We start from the raw sequence: 19,916 nt of genomic DNA on the forward strand, positions 1-19,916 counted from the left end.
TGGAAGCCTCACTTGTTTTAAAGCAGGGTTCTTACGGATCCTTAAAAAGTCTTAAAAGTTGAAAAAATTGAATTCATTAATCTAAAAACAAGGCCTTAATTGGCATTAAAATGTCTTAACCCTCTATGGTACCATGTTGCCCTCAGGCAACATACCACTTTTTGGCCTGTCACATCTCCACAATTCATCCCATTTAATGCTGTAATACTTTAAAAAAGAGAAGAGACCTTAGAGAACCAATAACAATGCTTTAATTTATCACATGACTTTCAAGAAGCCATACTGAAACCCTTTTTTGCAGACTTTTTCAAAGGAAACAGGTTTGCCATTTTGCTCCACTAAAACGGTCTGAAAACATAACTTCCTGGCCCTTTTTCATCTGGAAAAAAAAAATATATAAACTAATAGATTAGTAAAGTTTAATTTTTAATAGTTCCATGCAATGTATTTACTTATTAAATAATGGAAACTTGTTAAAATGCACCTGTTGCCCGAAAGCAACAACGTACCATTATAGAAAATTGCAATGTTGCCTTGAGGCAACACTGGACCATTATGGAATCAAAATTATTTTGAAAGGACAGCTGGAAAGAGACACAATCCAATGTTCATGTAGCAGTCACTTTACCTTGGATCACATAGGAAAGTGGGTAAATTGTCCCTAACCTTATGTAATTGATGTGGTGTTTTTCTTTTTTTTTCTGCATTTGTGTTTATTATGAAGTCGGTCTTAAATTTTATTTCAAGTGGCTTTAAAAAAGTCTTAAAAAGTCTTAAATTTAACTTGGCTTAAGCTGTAGGAACCCTGTAAAGGGACATTGTGTAACGAAAATCGATTATTTCATTCAAAAGTCGTCGCTAACAAACCAGATGTCATTTTAGTCACAGAAGTCCAGAGAAAGCCGGTAAAACAATACCACATCGCCATGACAACATATTGTCACGTGTATTGTTTTGCCTCGTGCTGACGGACCACTTGTTTACATAGAGGCTTGTTTGCGGTTGCCGTCTGCCCAATTTCACGTGAATGCAGCATGAAAAATACGATCGAGTTGCTTGCGGTCTACAACCACAACGCTAGATGGGAGTAATTCCTACACAATGTACCTTTAAGTTGCTTGAGATTATCTTAAAGAAATGTTTCCTCCTCATCTGCTCCTGATCGATTCCTCTTGTTCAAAACTAAAACTACCTTCTTTTTTTTCTTTTTTTTTAAGCCAATGTTTTGCCCTTTGCCACAGATGACGATGCATTTCCTTTTAATAGTAACACAAACAATCATTAGCTGATTCTGTGGAAGTATGACTTCAGTGCATCGTTATCTCTTAGAGGAAATATTTCATCACGTTAGACAAACAGAATTTAAGACGAAGCCGGACCTGATTAACCGGATCTGGTTTGTTTTATTGTAAAGTATTGATCCTGTGTCGTAGTTGTGATGGATTCTGACTGACAGGAGAGTGTGTGAGGCTCCGAAAACACAGCACAAACTTTATTAATGCTGTGTTTGACCCAAAGATAAACATGAGCCGAGCTGCTGTGTTTGTTTTTAATCATTATTGTTCATGTAGAAAGAGACAGCAGTTCCCGATCTGATCTAAATAAAAGATTTTTCTATGCATAAACCTCAGAAAACACATGAAACACAAATCCACTGATGTGAAAACTTGATCAAACTGATGAAAGCAACCAAACACACAATGTGAGTGTAGTTTCCTCTGAAGCGTCTTGTGAAGGATGAACCTGCCACCAAGTGGTCGTCAAAAGAACTTAACCTCATGCACTTAAAACCATCTTGACAACCTGTTCGCTGTTGTAAATATTCAAAGTGCAGTAATGAATCATGTTTCTGAACTGGAGCAACAGAAATCAACCTGTAATTACTGTTTTAATTCTGAAACTTTATTGTCTCGGTGTAAAACCAACATAAGGTTTATTTATATATTTTATCTATTGACTTAGTTGTCTGTGTTGCTTTTTCTCACGCTTGTGTTTTTTTCTTCTTCTTTGTTTTCCACATTTTCCCACAGAACCGTAAGAATGACGAGGCGTCCTACGAGAAGATGCTGAAGCTGCGCCGGGATCTGAGCCGAGCCGTCACCATCCTGGAGATGATCAAGAGGAGGGAGAAGAGCAAGAGAGAGCTGCTGCACCTCACGCTGGAGATCTTTGAGAAGAGGTGAGCCGCCTGCGGGGGCTTCACACACACACATACACACATCAGTGCAGGAAAAACAACAAAACACAGTTTGACAGCGAGGTCAGACCTCTGCTCAGAGTGTGAAACCGAGATAAAAGAGCAGTTGAAGCTTCTTTTTTCTATTTCTATCGTCTTGATATGTTTTTTTTTCTTGGCTCAGCTTCCAAAAGAAAAGAAAAGAGAAAAAAAAGCTCCTTTGTTGCTGTAGTTTTGATGTGGAAACATGACGTTGTGTCTCGGGATCAAACCGGAGGCTCCGATTGGCTAAAATCTAAATTGTTGTTGTTGTTTCTTTGTTCTGCAGAAACGTCATGTCCGACTTCGGTGGCGAGGTGATGGCGGAGGTTCTGGCTGAGCGAGCGCTGGTGAGGCCGCAGATCATCCCTCTGGTTCCCCTCACCAACCAGTACCGACACCAGGACCACATGGACCTCAAGGACTACAAGGTCAAGGTGAGGACGGGAGGACACGGCTCCCATCAACACCAGGAATAGAGCAGCAAACTGAGTCGTCAGGAAGTTTTAAATTTCGTTTCCCTAAAAGATTCTTCAACGATTCACACATGAAAGATGAATGGAAAAACGTTGCTACAAGTCGACCAGGCTGAAAGTGTAGCCTGTAAATGTTGTTATTGTGAAGTCTTTGAAGTAAATGGAATATTTACTTAATATAATATAATATAATATAATATATATATATATATATATATATAGCCTAATACATTTAAGACACAAACCTCCCCAACCCCCGTCTGCCAACGCCACAAATACAAACTTATTTTCAGGTCAGGCTCCTGAACTCTGGGAAATAGACGACCACTGAAATGACTCTGTGAAGCACTTTGGCCTTTTTACTGCTATTTTTACTTGCACTTTAAAAGCATAGATTCTCAGCATATTTATTTATTTATTTATTTATTTATTTATTTATTTATTTATTTATTTATTTATTTATGATATTTTATTAACTAATCTTAGAAAATCTTGCCTTGCATCCTATTTATTCTCCCGGTTCGCAACGCTCTGGATAAATTTGCCTATTAGCTGTTTGGGTCTAGGTGAATTGATCCAGCGCGTAGGAGTACTGAGTGAGCTGGTTAGTTCCAGATAAACTAACTTTTTCCGACCAGCTGATGCTTTGTACATTTTTTACTTTAGACCATAGCTACACTTCAACTGGTGTGTTATTTTGAGACGGGACTTCTCGTAGGCGGCGACAATATGCTGATTAATCCTCCCTCATTCACAACAACGTACTGCCTGTGTCTCGGTGCAGCGCAGATATTATACAGTCCTAAGTGGCCATTTGTACCTCATACAACTGAACTAACCCTTTTTAAAGGCCCCATGCTGTGCACTTTTCTCTGGGTTTATTTACCTGCTGATATCCCCAACAAGATGTATCATTGGGTTTGAGTACCTGTGATTTGCTTAATATCGTTTCTACTGCCCCTTTCTGTTGCCTCTTTCTGGAGCTCTAGCAGGCACAGGTCATTTGGCCAATCAGAAGAGAATGAGAACCTCTCCTCTGATTGGCTGACTGTTTTTGAGTGGCGTGTGGTCGGGCCAATCACAGGCAAGCAACTGAAACCTAATCTGCATTCATAAAAATTGAAAAAAAAACAACTGATCACGGTGGGCGGAGTTACCTTGTGTGTGACATCACAGAAAGGAGGAAGTGCTATCTGCTCGTCTTAAAGAGACAGTTCCTACAAATGGGCGGTATGTGTTTCTCCGTTTATGACCAGTTTGATGCATGGGACAGTATATACGCGGCCCAGAGACCTCCCCAAGCACCAAAAAATAACCAAAATCACATTTTTCATGCCATGGGGCCTTTAAAGGGACTTCTTTAACCCTCGTCCTTAAAAGAATCAGAATTGAAAATCGTTAGAAACCGGAATCGTTAATTTTCAAACGATGCTCGACTCTGATCAACAGCAGGTCACTGATCAGGTCACAGGAGTCGTAGGAGACTCTGAAACATCAAACTGGAGTCGTATCTACAGGTGTGTTTCCAACCTGCTCTCAAGTCTCCTTACTTACCTCCTCCTCCTCCTCCTCCTCCTCCTCCTCCTCCTCCTCCTCCTCCTCCTCCTCCTCCTCCTCCTCCTCCTGCTGCAGCCCGAGAAGATGGAAGTTCCCCGGACGAAGAGGAAGTACGAGAAGAAGCAGAAGGTGCTGCCTCTGTCGTCGGGCGCTCCGCACCACCCGGGTCCCGTCGTCTTCAACCCCAAGGACCTGAACCAGTACGACTTCCCCAGCTCGGACGACGAGCCCTTCTCCCAGGTACACACACACACACACACACACACACACACACACACACACACACACACACACGCTACTGCAGAGACAGAGACGGTTTATTGTTATTATTAATTGATTTTGCTGCTATTATAATATATTAGCATTTTTTTTGTGCTTTATCTTTTCCATTAACTCTAGTAAACAATGTTTTTAACAGATTCACTGATTTTTAAGCTCAAAGAATTTGAGAAAAACTAATTAATTGATCACTGAGATTGTGAACAGACAGATGTAATTGCAGAGAAACTGATAAAAGCAACCATGTCGTTGGCTCTTACATCTTAAGATCACTCAGGGACAAGAATGTGATGGAGCTGTGAAAGGTGTTTTTGTCTTAAATTGTGAAGCTTCAGGTAGAAAATGTCCAGTTTTTACAGAACAGCGACGGTGCACAGCAACATGTTGGATAGAAAGTCGGATTATATTTCTTTTACATTTCTGCAACTTCACCAAACCTTCTCCACATCGTCCTTTAACCTTCAGCTTTTATAATAAATCCACTCAGAAACCAGAGGTTACAGTTTTAAAACAACAACGTTTCCCACCCAGTCCTGTGTTTTTCATTGTGCTCCTCCTCTTCCTTGTCGTGTCCACAGCTGCACTCAGGCTCATCAGAAGCAGAGGAGGAGAACGACCCGGACGGTGCCTACGCCTTTCGCAGGAAGGCCGGCTGCCAGTACTACGCTGTAAGTGGTCAGAGGTTAATTATGTAAATCAGGGGCGGAGTTATGGGAGGAATGATCGATAATAGTTACCATCTTTTAACAAACTAAAACAAATATGTTTTTACCTGGATCAGAAGCAGCCAATCACCTGCTGCAGGTATCACAGGAAGGAAAGGCAAGGCAGCTTAATTTATACAGCACATTTCATACCAAGGGGCAGCTCAATGTGCTTTACATAAAAATTACATATTAATTATTCTTATTCGTATTTTCAAAATTTGCAGGAAAAAAAAACTTGAATGAAAACGCAAGAAATTCAAAGTTTTTACTCTTGGAGGGGGTGAATTTGTCAGGGAAAATGCGACTTTTTGCTATGGAAACAGGTTTTGCGAATAAACAGCGACCGACGCCATTCACACCGCAGTATACAGTAAACAAGTTTCCCAGAATGCAGTGGCATATAGGCTACAGCTGTAAAACAGGCGAAAAGCTGTTTTATTTCCCGCTGTAGCGCTGCTGTTGTTGTTATTACGTCACTTCATTAAGTTTTAATATTTTTCATGCGAGAAAGTAACTGTCTGCGAATGAAAACGGGCATAAATTTGCATTTTCTTTTTGTGCATTTTCACAAAATTCACTCAAAAGTTTCGATAGATTTGGATGGAAACCTGACTTGTAAGAACTGGAAACGGGAGAAAAAAGAAAACGCAAAATAGTAAAAATTGGAAACGTTAAACATACAATTAAAAGCAAGAAATAAAATAAAGTACTGGAAAAAGAGAGAAAACAGTATAATCAAATAAAAACTAGACTAAATGTAGGAATGAATGAAATGATTGACATCCTCCACCTCTCTGTGTTTCTTGCTGCAGGCTCATCAGGACCGTGTGTGCAGCTGGCCCTGGTGCGGTCCCTGGGACGGCGGTTTGGCAGAAGCTCGCTTTCGCTACAGTCTCACCACGCTCACGTTGCCGCGGCGCTGCCTGGGCATGGCCCGACGACGCGTGGGACGAGGCGGCAGGTCGGTCCACTTCCTGTTTACTTCCTGTTTTATAATTTTGTTATCACCCTCACACACACCGCTGGATGTATTAGAAAAACACGAAAAAACAGACTTCTCGATAAACTAGAATGTCATGGGAAAGTCCAATATCCAGTATTTTAAAGGTCCAGTGTGTAATATTTGTCAATGTTTAGTGGCAAAATCTTAATCTACTACCAATGAATATATTTGTACAAGTGTATAATCACTATAAAATAAAATCTGTTTGGTTTTTGCAGCCTTATAATTCTTCTTTTATATACACCTATAGCAAGGGTCTTGGTTTATAGAGTGTCGCCATCTTGCGCCGCCATGTTTGTACGGAGTGGAAAATCCAGCCAACCAGAGAGCGCGTTTCAAGAGTTTCACATTTATTTATTTATATATAAACAATAGAATTATTTAATAGATAAATAATAGAATCAGAAAGCTAGATGTCACTGTTTTCCCCTCATTTTACACACTGGACCTTTAAGTCAAACAGCCCGAACCAGGTATTGCGTGCATAATATAGATGGACATGCTGTTCAGAAGGCCAACATTTACATACAAAAAATTGGTCTTTTGTAATATGCTAATTTTTTGAGAAACTGAATTTTTAAAGTTTTCATTAAATGTAGGTCATAATCATTATAATAAAAGAAAGTAAATAAATAAAGACATGAAACGTTTCATTCTGTGTGTAATAGATTAATAATGTAATAGTAATAGTTTCACTTTCTGAATTGAATTACTGACAAAAATAAACTTTTCCATGATAATCTGGTTTATTAGCTGTAAGTCAGCCTCAGATAGAAACTATTTTCTGACCCCCTCCTCTCTGTTTCTCTCTCCGTCGTCAGGGTGCTGCTGGACCGGGCTCACACGGACTATGACAACGTTTTCCACCGACTGGATGCAGAGACGCTCGACCTGCCTCTTCCCTCCTCTCCTCCTCCTCCTCCGCCTGCTCCTCCGCCGCTTCCCGCTCCTCCACCCACAGCTACTTCACGCTCGCCGGCCATCGACAAGTTTGCCAGTACCTCAGAAACAAATACCTCGGACAGAAGTTCCTCCTTCTCCTCCTCCTCTCTTTCCTCCTCGTCGTCATCTCCCTCTTCCACGGACCTCAGTCAGATACTGTTGAATATAAAGTCGTGCCGGTGGAGGCACTTTAGACCACGGACACTACCACTACACGAGCTGGATAACGCCCACCCGCTATTCAGGAGGTTGAGTCGCTGCCTGAAGCGCCCGGCCTCGGCCTCGGCGGCCGCGGGGCAGCATCAACGCCCGGGGAGGGTCGTCCCGGCGCCCTCGCCCATCGCTGGTAAGACGCCGCCGCCGCCGCCACACACTGACGATGCTCTCAGACTCGGCTGGTTTCACTGGTTCATCAGACTCTCTGCTTCGATTACGAGCTATTTAAACAGTACTGTTGAAGGTATAGGACGAATCTCCTTGTTGTTTACAACTACTTCCTGGTAGAAAACCAGCATCAGAACAATAGTGACGGACGAGAGTTTCGCTATATCAAATTTTTCATTAGTCACTATATCACCGTTTAGACTAATCTGATGTTTGTAAAGTCTATAAAACCAATGATTGGACAAACATTACTATTTACGTGTGCACATTTTTGTAATTAGTCATGGTTATCAGAGATTAGCCGGGCTAACGGTTAGCTACCTGTTTAACTTCAATAACTCAGTGACTCAATAAACAGTCCATGAAAAAATATTTTCTCCAGCGGATATCTGAGTTACAACATGACTGAGCTAACTGGAGTAGTTTCATGTCGTGTCCGACAACGGGAGGGTTTAAACAGCTGACGTCCTGCTGTTAGTTTAGCTACCGCCGTTAGCTTAGCTGCCGTTAGCTTAGCTACCGTTAGCTGTCCCTGTTAGCTGCAGCCACTGATGCTTTCTAGACACCGTGATTCCCCCAAACTGAATAAATACAACACGTAGCAACACAAAACACACACACAGAAATAGTAATGTTTCTTCAATCATTTCAGATTTGTCTAAACGGTGATAGGGCGTGAAAAATATGATGTATAGTTAAACTGTCGTTCGTTACTATTGATCTCATTCAAATTATGTGCTGGTTTTCTACCCAGAAGTAGAATGTAAACAACAAGGAGATTCGGTCTATAATATGTAGGTATTCCGCCCATCTAGCGGTGCGGTTGCATATCGGAACATATTCTTGATGTTGAATTCACGTGAAATTGACGAGGCGGCAGGTCGGTCCACTTCCTGTTTACTTCCTGTTTTATAATTTTGTTATCACCCTCACACCACCACTGGACGGATTAGAAAAACACACGTATACGAAAAAAACAGACTTCTCGATCAACTAGAATATCATGGGAAAGTCCATTTCCAGTAGTTTAAAGGTCCAGTGTGTAATATTTGTCAAGGTTTAGTGGCAAAATCTGAATATACTACCAATGAATATATTTGTATAAGTGTATAATCACTATAAAATAAAATCTGTTTAGTTTTTGTAGCCTTATAATTATTCTTTCATATACCAAGGGTCTTGCGTCGCCATGTCACACTGACGATGCTCTCAGACTCGGCTGGTTTCACTGGTTCATCAGACTCTCTGCTTCGATTACGAGCTATTTAAACAATATTGTTAAAGGTATAGTACGTAGGAATTCCCCCCATCTAGCGGTGCGGTTGCATATCTGAACGTATTCTTGATGTTGCATTCAGGTGAAATCAGGCAGATGTCAGACAGACAACAGACGCTGCATGTAACAGGATAAACAAGCGTCTATGTAAACAAGTGGTCCGCCAGCACGAGGCAAAACAATACCACATCACCATGACAATATGTTGTCATGGTGATGTGGTATTGTTTTACCGTCTTTCTCTGGTGGAGTAAAATGACATCCTGTTGGTTTGCCGACGGCTGTCTGCCTGACTGCACCTGAATGCAACACCAGTGCCTCCGTCCTTCCTCACACTACACAGTGGTGACAGTTTTAACAGGCCGAGCCCACAGCTCCGCTGAGTTTCCGCTCATCGTTACCTACGGTCACGATGCAACATGGCCGCCTCGGTTCGGTGCGTCGCCCACTTATGTATTTGTAACGACTTGTAACTCGGTACGAGAAAGCTTTCATTTGTATGCAGCTGTGATTCACCTTCAGTGAAATACGTATTCATGAAAGAATATTTGACTTTTGCTAATAAAAAGCCAAATAAGTTACACACTGGGGCTTTAAATACTGAATTCATCATTTGTAACGCATGAATACTCATTAGTATGTCATTTATAAACACAGTTAGTGCTTATCAATGATGAGTAAAACATTTTTAAATGTGTTTATAAACTACATACTAATGAGTATTCATGTGTTACAAATGATGAATTCAGTATTTAAAGCCCAAGTATGTAACTTATTTGGCTTTTTATTAGCAAAAGTCAAATCTGTCTTTCATAAATCCGTATTTCCCTGAAGGTGAATCACACCCGCATACAAATGAAAGCTTTCTGATACCTTAGAATGAGTTATTACAATGTGTATGTAGTTTATAAACACAGTTAAAAATGTTTTACTCATCATTGATAAGCACTAACTGTGTTTATAAACGACATACTAATGAGTATTCATGTGTTATAAATGAAGAATTCAGTATTTATTAATGTTTAATAGTGTTTACTTATTATAAAGGGTTACACCCAGTCTGTTGTGATCATTTCCACTTGTTCATTGGGATTTCATTAACTGGTCTCTGCTCCGTCCTACGGCTGCATCCTTACTTTATTTTTCCTTTTTCCATGTTAGCATTCACACAGCATTCACACAGCATTCACACAGCATCTCCCCCCCCCCCCCCTCCCAGTCCACAAGGTGTCAATTAAAACAATGTTTGATAAATTAATTCATGAGATGCACAGAGTTAATCAAAGTGTGTGTGTATAGAGCGTTGAATATAAAATGAATGCTACAGGTCCCTGTGGTGTCGGTGTGTGTGTGAGGATGTCTTGATGTCACAACAAGCCCTTTACAAGAGCTGTGTGTGTGTGTGTGTGTGTATTGATGTGCATGAGTGTGTATTGATTTGCTCTTGTAAAAATGGATTAGCCTGCATGAAAGAGGAGGAGGAGGAGCAGAGAGGAGAGAAGAGAAGAGCAGCAGCGATGGAGGTTTTCTAATGAATAGATTCAGTGTTTAGATTAAATGAGTCGTGGTCGTCGAGTGACGTCCGGGTGGAGGCGGAGCCAGAGGACGAGCTGCGACTGTTCATAATGAAGAGGGAAAAAAAAAACCACAGTGTGACCCACAGGGAATAAACAGATCAATATGACACTGAGGCAGCGTTACACTGGTCAATAGAAGACGTAGGAAGAGCTCGTTATTCACTGTTTTAACGGTCGGGATGCAAATGAAGGCACAGTGAGAAGAGGTTAAAGACACATAAACGCAATGTGGAGAAATCAAATTGGTCCTTTAAACCAAGTTACAGCTCAGTTGAAGTGCAGGAGGAAATCCAAGTGAAGTAATCGGTACTTCTCCTCGTCGTCAGTCAACTACCAGCTTCATTCAGCCTTCTGCAGGATGTTTACCTGCACAATTACAATAGTTCAAACGGGCAATTCAATTACTTAATTAATTACAATAACTGATCACTTCCTGCTTCTCATAGCAGGGTAAACATTCATACAGCTGGCCCTGTCATTTCTAGTTCAAATAAAGTTATTTGACCAACCCATATTCATACTTGACTGACAACAATACACACGTTGCCTAGATTAAACGGAAATTGTGCTTGCAGAACCTCCCACCCCTCAATTACTGTTTAAACAAAACTTCTCAGCACATCCAACTGCGTACAAGTGGTTTATCAAGGAGAAAAGGTAACTACAGGCAAACTCTGTAACCCTCTTCTATACAATACAAATAAATTTCCTCTAAAGTTGTTGTGTAAGTTAACAAAAAATACACAATCATATAAACCAATGATGTCAAACCAATAACATGTTTTAATAGTTTATATCCACACCTGGGGTTAAGAAAGTCTAAGACGTAGCGAGTAAAGATTAAAAAAACAAAAATACAAAAATATAACATAACAAAAACAGTTATCACTCTTCAAAAATCCACATTTATTGTTGTTTCAAATCAACTTAGTTGAGCAAACGGACTGAAAATGAGCGAAATCAAGTCAAATCTGTGTTTTTGCTCATAATTTGTGGCCGATAATTCTCTGCACGATAGTTATCATGCATCCCTAATTTCATATGATTCATATAATTACATGATGTGTTGGTTGATGAATGGCTGAGTGGGTTTGAGCTCTGTGCATCACAGTGATGAGATTTGTGTTTGCGAACTTAATCTTCATATCTCTGCTGTAGATGAAGATGTTTCTGCACGTGTGTCTTCCTCATGTTTTTGAATGTGTGTGTGTGTGTGTGTGTGTGTGTGCGTGTGAATCAGTTTCCAGATTTTGTAACACACCTTTCTGTCTCTCTGTCTCTCTCTCTCTGTCCCTGTCAGCTCTCACAGCCGAACAGTACCAGCAGCATCAGGAGCAGCTGGCCCTGATGCAGAAACAGCAGCTGGAGCAGATCCAGCTGCAACAGCAAGCCAACAGCACCACCACTGCCAACAGCACAGTGGTCAGTATCCTGCAGCTGCATCTGTCCGCTCTCCTCTAGGGCTGTGCCAAAAAATCCATTCACATAAAGAGTCGCAGTTCTCATTTAATACGATTCAGAATCGATATAAAATGTCCCGAAATTGATTTAAAAATATGAAACAAATCTGCTGGCTGTCGGCCTCCATTTCCTTAGAATTTAAAAGGCAGCATGTTTAACTGCACTGTTTTTTTTTTAATAAAGAGGCATTTTTAATTTTGTTACTTAAGCAATATGTGATATTGCTTTTATGCAACAGTTTCAACATTTCCATCTAAGCATGGATAAATGTTTAAAACTCAATACATGTGAAAAAGACACTTTAGTCGTTCTGTCTTGCAGAGCAGACTGGAGTAGATCATGAGGATCCTTTATCCACCGATAGACTGAAGCAGAAATCATTATGAATCAAATCGCTTTGAATCGAAAATCGATTTTGAATCGAATCGTAGCCCCAAAAATCTGAATCGAATCGTGAGATAGTAAAAGATTCCCAGCCCTACTCTCCTCTCTCCTACTTCATCACTCACTCCTCTCCTCTCTCTCCTCCTCTCCGCCTCCAGAGCCTGGCGAACACGTTGGATCAGGCCAGCGCTCAGTTCGCCGCCTCGGCCCTCGTCACCGCCGACCAACTGCTGTGTCTGAAAACCAAGGAGGAGCAAGCCCTGGGAGGCGGAGTCAATGGCGTCCTCTCCCCCTCAGGTACGACACACACACACACACACACAACACACTATTAATTATTTAGTTTATATTTATACTTTTTTATTTTCCCCCTCTGATTGTTAGTCAGTTATAGTTGTGAAAACTAAAACGAATCCAGCAGCAGAGTGAAAGTGATAGAAAAACCAAAAGCTCTCGGCAATTTTGGAGTGCACTTCACCCCATAAGTGTTAGCAACACAACACGCTGACACTTAAAAAAAAAACAGACAAAGCGAACGAACGATGACGGTAAGGTAATTACCCATAATGCAGTGCACCCAAGAGAGCAGATAACAGCACAAAAGCAGAAAGAGAAAGAGAAAGAACAAAAACCTGCAGCAGCACCAACGGCTGATGTCACTGCAGGGAGGCAGGAGATAAACTGAGAGGGAAAAGTGACTGGATGGGATTTAATTTGAGATTATTCTGCAGATGCAAACAGATGAAAGTGCAGAAAGCTAAAAGAGTGTTTTTGTTCTCTGGGTTAAACGACCTCCTGCAGAGAGTTGGTTCAACACCAGTTTTAAAGCTGAAGAAAAAGTTTGTTTGTTTGTTTTGGTTTATAAAAGAATCAAAGATCAAACTGAATTGAACAGTATTTTTAAAGGAATAGTTCAACATGTTGGCAAATTGGCCCATTGCCATAATCCCTATAGCCATAGCAGTAGGTTCGTTACCTTTAATTGTCGGTGCAAGCTATTTTTAGAATGGCGGAGCTACGCTACGGAGGCTCATTATGGGATTTCTTGGTTTCCCTCATCAAACTCATCAAATACACAATCCAACAACTCCACAACGCTCTGGTGGACAAGTTGTGACCTGCACATTCACCACGCTATGAGATAATAACACAACGTTACCAGACAGAGTTGTTTTAGAGGGAAATTCATGCAAAACAGCTGATGCGTGTTGCCTTCAGGGACAGTTTTTCATCAAGCAGTCTCTGCATTTCCCTCTAAAACAACTCTGTGTGGTAACGTTGTGTTATTATCTCATAGCGTGGTGAATGTGCAGGTCACAACTTGTCCACCAGAGCGTTGTGGAGTTGTTGGATTGTGTATTTGATGAGTTTGATGAGGGAAACCAAGAAATCCCATAATGAGCCTCCGTAGCGTAGCTCTGAGCAGCTCACAGCTCTGCTCCACCGTTCTAAAAATAGCCTGCACCGACAATTAAAGATAACGGACCTACTGCTATGACTATAGGGATTATGGCAATGGGCCAATTTGCCAACATGTTGAACTATCCCTTTAAAAGTTTTTATTCAAACATCAGATCATTAATGAGTACGTATCTCGACCCCCCTCACCCCTCCTCACCCCCCAGGTGTTTATAAGGGCTTGCACCTCTCGAGCACAGCGTCCCCCTCCCCCGCCGCCCCGGCCCCGCCCCCGGCCTCGCTCCACCCCGGCTCCACCAGTAACAACAACGGCACCGCCCACCCCGCCAACGCCAACGCCAACAACACCGCCACCACTCAGGTCCTGCTGGGAAACAACAACAACAACAACAGCCTCCGTCTGGGTGTTACCGCCGGCAACAAGCGCGTCCACGCCCCCCGGACGCTGAGCGCCACCATGTCCACATCCGCCTTAAAGTTCGCGCACGCAACCGCCAACTGTCAGAAGCCCAAGGTCACGGCAGCGTCGGCCTCGCCGCTGGACATCGTGCCCAGGTGAGGAGACATGAGTGTGTGTGTTACAGCAGTTATTGACATATTGATGATTTTATTATTTATAACGATGATGATAAGCTCCAAGCTCCAACAAACTCATCAATAAAGATAAATCTGTGTATTATATATTTAAGCAACATATCACGACAGGCCGTGGTCTATGCTCATTCTACCACGGCTAAGGGGCGTTGTTCTTCCCCCTTAGAGTGGTAGAATGAGCATAGACCACGGCCTGGAGTGATATGTTGCTTTTATAAAACGGTTACCAATAATGACAATATGAAAGAGGGATACGCATCAATTTCATGTAGTTTTAGTCAACCAGAAATACATATTATCCAATAAAATCAAGAGTACCCGTATGCAGGGACAAGAGCGCCGCCATTAGCTCAGCTGATCCATACCAGAAGTCACGACCGGACGTTGCTCTTCTTCGTGTGTATCATTTCTCAGATAAAAAAAAACAACTCATTAACTCAAATGGTCCATGATAAAATATTTTTTTCCCAGCGGATATCTTAGTTACAACATGATTGAGCTAACTAAATATTTTTTTGCATGGATCGTTTATTAAGTTATTGAGTTATTAAAAAACGCTGCTAATGGCTAACGCCGCTCCTGCTGACGGCAGACCAGGAGAGAGAGAGAGAAAAAAGAAATGAAATGTCTTTGGTGGGTGCTTTGGTTGGGTTTAGGCAATGAAGAAAGGAGTTGGTTAAGTTAAGTAAAAAGAGCAGGTAGAGGCTAGACAGGCCAGAGAGAGAGAGGGGGTTCTTAGAATAACATATAAATAATATACACAAAGAAAAGCAACTTCCGGTCGTGACTTCCGGTATGGATGAGCTGAGCTAATGGCCCTGCACACGGGTCCCTCTCAATAAAATAGCCTGCTGTGAAGAAAATAGTCCCACCTCTCCAGACGTTAGCTCCAAGTAGCTCTGCATCTCGTCTTTTCCTCTGTCACTGCTCAGTCCCCTCTACCATTGTTAACCCTCTGGAGGTGAACGTTCACCTTAAACATGTGAATTCAACTACTTTAGTCCATTTTTTAACATCGTAAAGACATCAACTGTCGCCAACCAAGACAACCAATCAGATCGCCGGATTTCACCTTTCCGTTTTATAACAATCGATAGATTTTTAAGTGTCATTCACACCATGTAACATGAGGAACAAGATGCAGTGCTCAGGTCTCAGTACTAGAATAGAAATACTTTTTTGTCTACCTTTGCATGCACGAGCAGAAATTTGTCTTTGGTTTACATAAAAACGCATTTGTATATAAAAGAAAGAAAACATTTCATCAGCAGCAACCCATTAAATAATTAACATAAAAAGTTCACTAAATAAATCAGTCACAATAGCAGCCATATGAAAAAGTGTCAAGTATAAAATCTATAGTTGTACAATAAAAAAAACCAAACTAAAAAAGAATAACTAACACACTAAAATAGAAAAAGTCTACATGTAAAAATGAATAAATATTTTAGATTTATCAGAAGTTTTTTATTTTTTGGGCTTTTTCATGCCTTTATTTGACAGTACAGTCGAGAGAGACAGGAGAGGGGGAATGACACGCAGGAAAGTTTTATATAAACATTCACTTAACTAGTTAATATCACGAGTGTTTGTTAGAAACGGGCTGATAAAACCTAAAACAACAGAACAGGTGTCACTCTAATAGATGTTAACGATTGATCGTCGTCCCGTGATGAAATTAAATTGTACTGTTGGGGTTTTTTTTGGCTGCGTTGCTGATCACAACTGGTCGAGCAGATGTGTCATGACATCACCACAAGGACAAACATCTGGCAAAAAAAAAAAAAAAGGAGGATTGAGCAAAACAACCCCAGACGGTGCAGAGGAAGGAAGAAGAGGTGAAACATGAGAGAGAGCAGAGAGACGGGGACTTTTTGTTCAATACACGTTTGGGTTTTTTTTTTTTGTAGTTATTATAAAATAACAGAAGACAGTATAAAGTAAAACAGTGAAGAGAAGATGACAAAATAGAGGAAAATGAAGAAACTAGGGAAGTTTAACCAGTGAAATAAGAAATGTGCGACATGCCGTAGTAACACAAACATCCCTGTTTGCACTGATAAGATTTGATTTGTTTTGTAAAATCTTTTTATGACACCAGTCAAAGTGGAATAAAAGTATAAAATAACAGAAAGTTATATTTGAGTCATCATGTAGAGATCCTCAGTCTCTGTATAAACATCCACAGCCTCAGTCTTTTTCTGTTGACTTCACTGACCGATCAAAAACATGCGTAAAATCAAACACCCTTTTTAAGTTTAAAGGGATAGTTCAACATTTTGGCAGATTTGACCATTGCCATAACCCCTATAGTCATAGCAGTAGGTTCGTTACCTTTAATTGTCGGTGCAAGCTGTTTTTAGAACGGCGGAGCAGAGCCGTGAGCTGCTCAGAGCTACGCTACGGAGGCTCATTGTGGGATTTCTTGGTTTCCCTCATCAAACTCATCAAATACACAATCCAACAACTCCACAACGCTCTGGTGGACAAGTTGTGACCTGCACATTCACCACGCTATGAGATAATAACACAACGTTACCACACAGAGTTGTTTTAGAGGGAAATTCATGCAAAACCGCTGATGCACGTTGCCTTCAGGGACAGTTTTTCATCAACAGTCTCTATATTTCCCTCTAAAACAACTCTGTGTGGTAACGTTGTGTTATTATCTCATAGCGTGGTGAATGTGCAGGTCACAACTTGTCCACCAGAGCGTTGTGGAGTTGTTGGATTGTGTATTTGATGAGTTTGATGATGAGGGAAACCAAGAAATCCCATAATGAGCCTCCGTATAGCGTAGCTCTGAGCAGCTCACGGCTCTGCTCCGCCGTTCTAAAAAACATCTTGCACCGACAATTAAAGGTAACGAACCTGGTTGTTATGTTGTGTGTATGTTGTGTTGTATTTTCTTTCTGTCTGACTCTTGTGTCTTCGTCCTCAGGGAGAATCACGAACAAGACAAGCCAGCACTGAACAGTCTATCAGAGAACACAGTGGCCATGGAGGTTACGTAGCCCCCTTGAACGCAGCGCGGAGGGACAGGAAACGTGACTCCTTCTGTTGTCGGGGGGTTGTTTTTTGTTTTTTGTTTCCGTTGTTGTTGCTATTGTCGTTGTTGTTGTTGTTGTTACTGTTATTGTTGTTGTTATTTTATAATTATAATTTTTTTTTTAGGTGCTATGCATCATTTGTTAGTCATGAATGCAAAGTGGTGGCAGCAGAATGAGCATGGCAAGGCTGGGTTTCCATGGCAACTGTTTTGGGACTTAATTGCAATGCTCGTCTCGTACAATTTTTTTTTTTCTTTTTCTTTTTTTTTTTCTCTTTCTCCCTTTCCCTCCCCCCACCCTTACACACACACAGACAGACACACACACACACAAACACCTATTTCCTATTTCTCCCCCCTATTTGTTACTGTTAATAAGAGATCGTCTGTAAATTCTTAATATGGCAATTATATGTACAGTACTGCATATTTGTAATACCTCCCCCTCCCTCCCTCCCCTCCCCTCCCCCCCCCTCCCCCTCTACACACCAACCCCACCCCACCCACCCTTCCCCCCCTCCCTGTTCTTGTATATAACATTACTTGAATACAGAATTGTTCATTTGTGATGTTTTGCACTCGAGATATTGAAGAAGAAAAAAAAAAAAAACGAGAGAAAAAAAAAATCAAAATTAAAAAGAGAAAACGACAAACTGCAACTGGTGCGAGTGTGAGGTGTGAGAAGAAAAAAAATGTATGTCATCACATGCATGGTGCGGAACCTGCTGTTTGATCTATTTATTGTGCCGTGTTTACAAAAGGGGTTTGTTTTTCCTTTTTTTTTTTTTTTTTTTTTTTTTATTCCCGTTCCTGATTATTTTATTTTTAAAAAAAATTTATGATTATTTTTTTATACACTGTACCCCTCACCGGTTCCCTGTGCTGTAGTCGGTGTTTAGCTAGATTGAAAAGAAAGAAAAAAAACACAACTCTGTATTTTTTTTTATTTTCAATTTCTTTTCTTTCGGGGGGGGGGGGGTTGTGAACATGGCCGTGCGGTGGAGGATGTTCCCGTGGCGACATGCTTTTTTATACAGATTGAGGCGCAGCAGGGCAGTAATAGTAGAAGACGAAGCAAATGATGATGATGATGACGACAGGTGTGAATTAGTTTTCTGGAAGCATCAGTTTGTCAGTGGGTGAATCAGTTTCCACAGAGCTCTTCCATACGTATATTATTATTATTATTATTCCTGAGACAAGTAACAAAACAATGGGGATGACGACTCTTTCCCAGAAGACTTTGCTGCTTCTGACTTATCTAAGCACTAAATAATTTTGTTTTTTTTATTGATTGATGCTGCTTTTTGTATGATTTCGCCATCTGGTTTTTCACACCAGAGGGCTTCATTTCCTTTATTTTTTGTTTTGTTTTCTCTAAAAAAGATAAATAATCCCCCCCCTCCGAACACACCACCACCACCACCACCTCCTCCTCCCCTTATCATTGTTTTTTTTTTAAATAAATATTTTTGTATCGCCCACTTTTTTAATTTTAAATTTCCTCACAAAAGACTTCATTCTTTTGTTACTTGTTGATCTAAAGATAAAAAAAGAAAACACAGAAAATATAAGGGAGTTTTACAAAAAAAAAAAAAATGCAGTAACTGACATTTATTATCATTCCAGCTTCTACATAATAAGAAGAAAACATGTATTAATTGAAGAAAAAGAAGAAGAAGAAAAAAACAATGAAATAAAGATCATTTTCTCTACTTTTAAAAACTCTCCAGAAGGCTGAAAGGCCATGAACCACAAAGTTATCGGGTGCCTTCATTTGGGAAAAAATATTTAAAAAACCTTAAAAAAAAACAACAACAAAAAAACAAGTTTAAGAAAAAAAAATCGGTCTCTTCTGTGAAGAGTTTGGTACTGAACAAGGCTACTTGTAGTTTTTCTTTGTCTGTACCACAATCCCAATGCCCATTCCAGTGGCCCAGTTGATTCATGAGTTTTTGTTTTGTTTTCTTTTTGTAGTCTCTTCCACCACACACACACACATTCAAAAACATATGCACACACATACACACATATATATATATCCACACACACACACACTCTCATGGGAAAGACTAAGAATCCTCTTGAAACTGTCACAAAATGAAATAAAAATCCAGGGCATTATGTGTTTTTGACCAGCACGTCTCGTTCTTTGTCGTCTTTTTTGTGTATGACCTTGAATGCAGCACAGTCGTGTGTGTGTGTGTGTGTGGGGTTCAGTTTGTCTGTCGTAGGTTCAGCTGCAGCTTCGACTCCACAAACTGAACTTCATCATTTAACAATCACATGAATCCTGGGGGGAAGAAAGAAAAAAAAAACAGCTGCAAATCAACGCTCTCATTTTGATATTTAACGACTAAGGCATCGTCATGAGTCTCGTCCTGTGGAAAACGTATTGGAGAGCTGATTATCTTTGATCTACACCTGCTAGAAGAGTTCATGTGTTCACCTCATGGAGAATATTATACAAACTTCTGTCTTTTTAAAGTCAGTTTAAGAATAAAATGAGTGACGAGAGGGAGTGTTATCTACTTTCAATAGGAGTGGCGAACCTGTGGCCGCCATGTCGAAGCTCCGGTCAGATGGACGTACA

At 40.7% G+C, this 19,916-nt stretch overlaps 1 protein-coding gene across 2 annotated transcripts in view; it reads left to right on the forward strand.

The window, feature by feature from the left end:
- Positions 1-18,196, forward strand: part of LOC311000282 (enhancer of polycomb homolog 1-like) — a 43,485-nt gene extending 25,289 nt beyond the window's left edge. The window contains exons 5-14 of one of the 2 annotated variants that reach the window (XM_083990958.1): positions 2,031-2,179; positions 2,505-2,652; positions 4,324-4,488; positions 5,106-5,195; positions 6,047-6,195; positions 7,059-7,525; positions 11,717-11,838; positions 12,420-12,558; positions 13,887-14,235; positions 17,216-18,195. In XM_083990958.1, coding sequence (XP_083847084.1) covers positions 2,031-2,179; positions 2,505-2,652; positions 4,324-4,488; positions 5,106-5,195; positions 6,047-6,195; positions 7,059-7,525; positions 11,717-11,838; positions 12,420-12,558; positions 13,887-14,235; positions 17,216-17,288 — 1,851 coding nt within the window. In that variant the 3' untranslated portion in view covers positions 17,289-18,195. Of the gene's footprint in view, positions 1-2,030; positions 2,180-2,504; positions 2,653-4,323; positions 4,489-5,105; positions 5,196-6,046; positions 6,196-7,058; positions 7,526-11,716; positions 11,839-12,419; positions 12,559-13,886; positions 14,236-17,215 lie in introns of both variants that reach the window. The other variant, XM_083990957.1, reaches the window with a different exon arrangement.
- Positions 18,197-19,916: the final 1,720 nt, after the last annotated feature.

The sequence above is a fragment of the Trachurus trachurus genome (assembly GCF_905171665.1).
Source record: "Trachurus trachurus genome assembly, chromosome: 17".
Classification (NCBI taxonomy): Eukaryota; Metazoa; Chordata; class Actinopteri; order Carangiformes; family Carangidae; genus Trachurus; species Trachurus trachurus.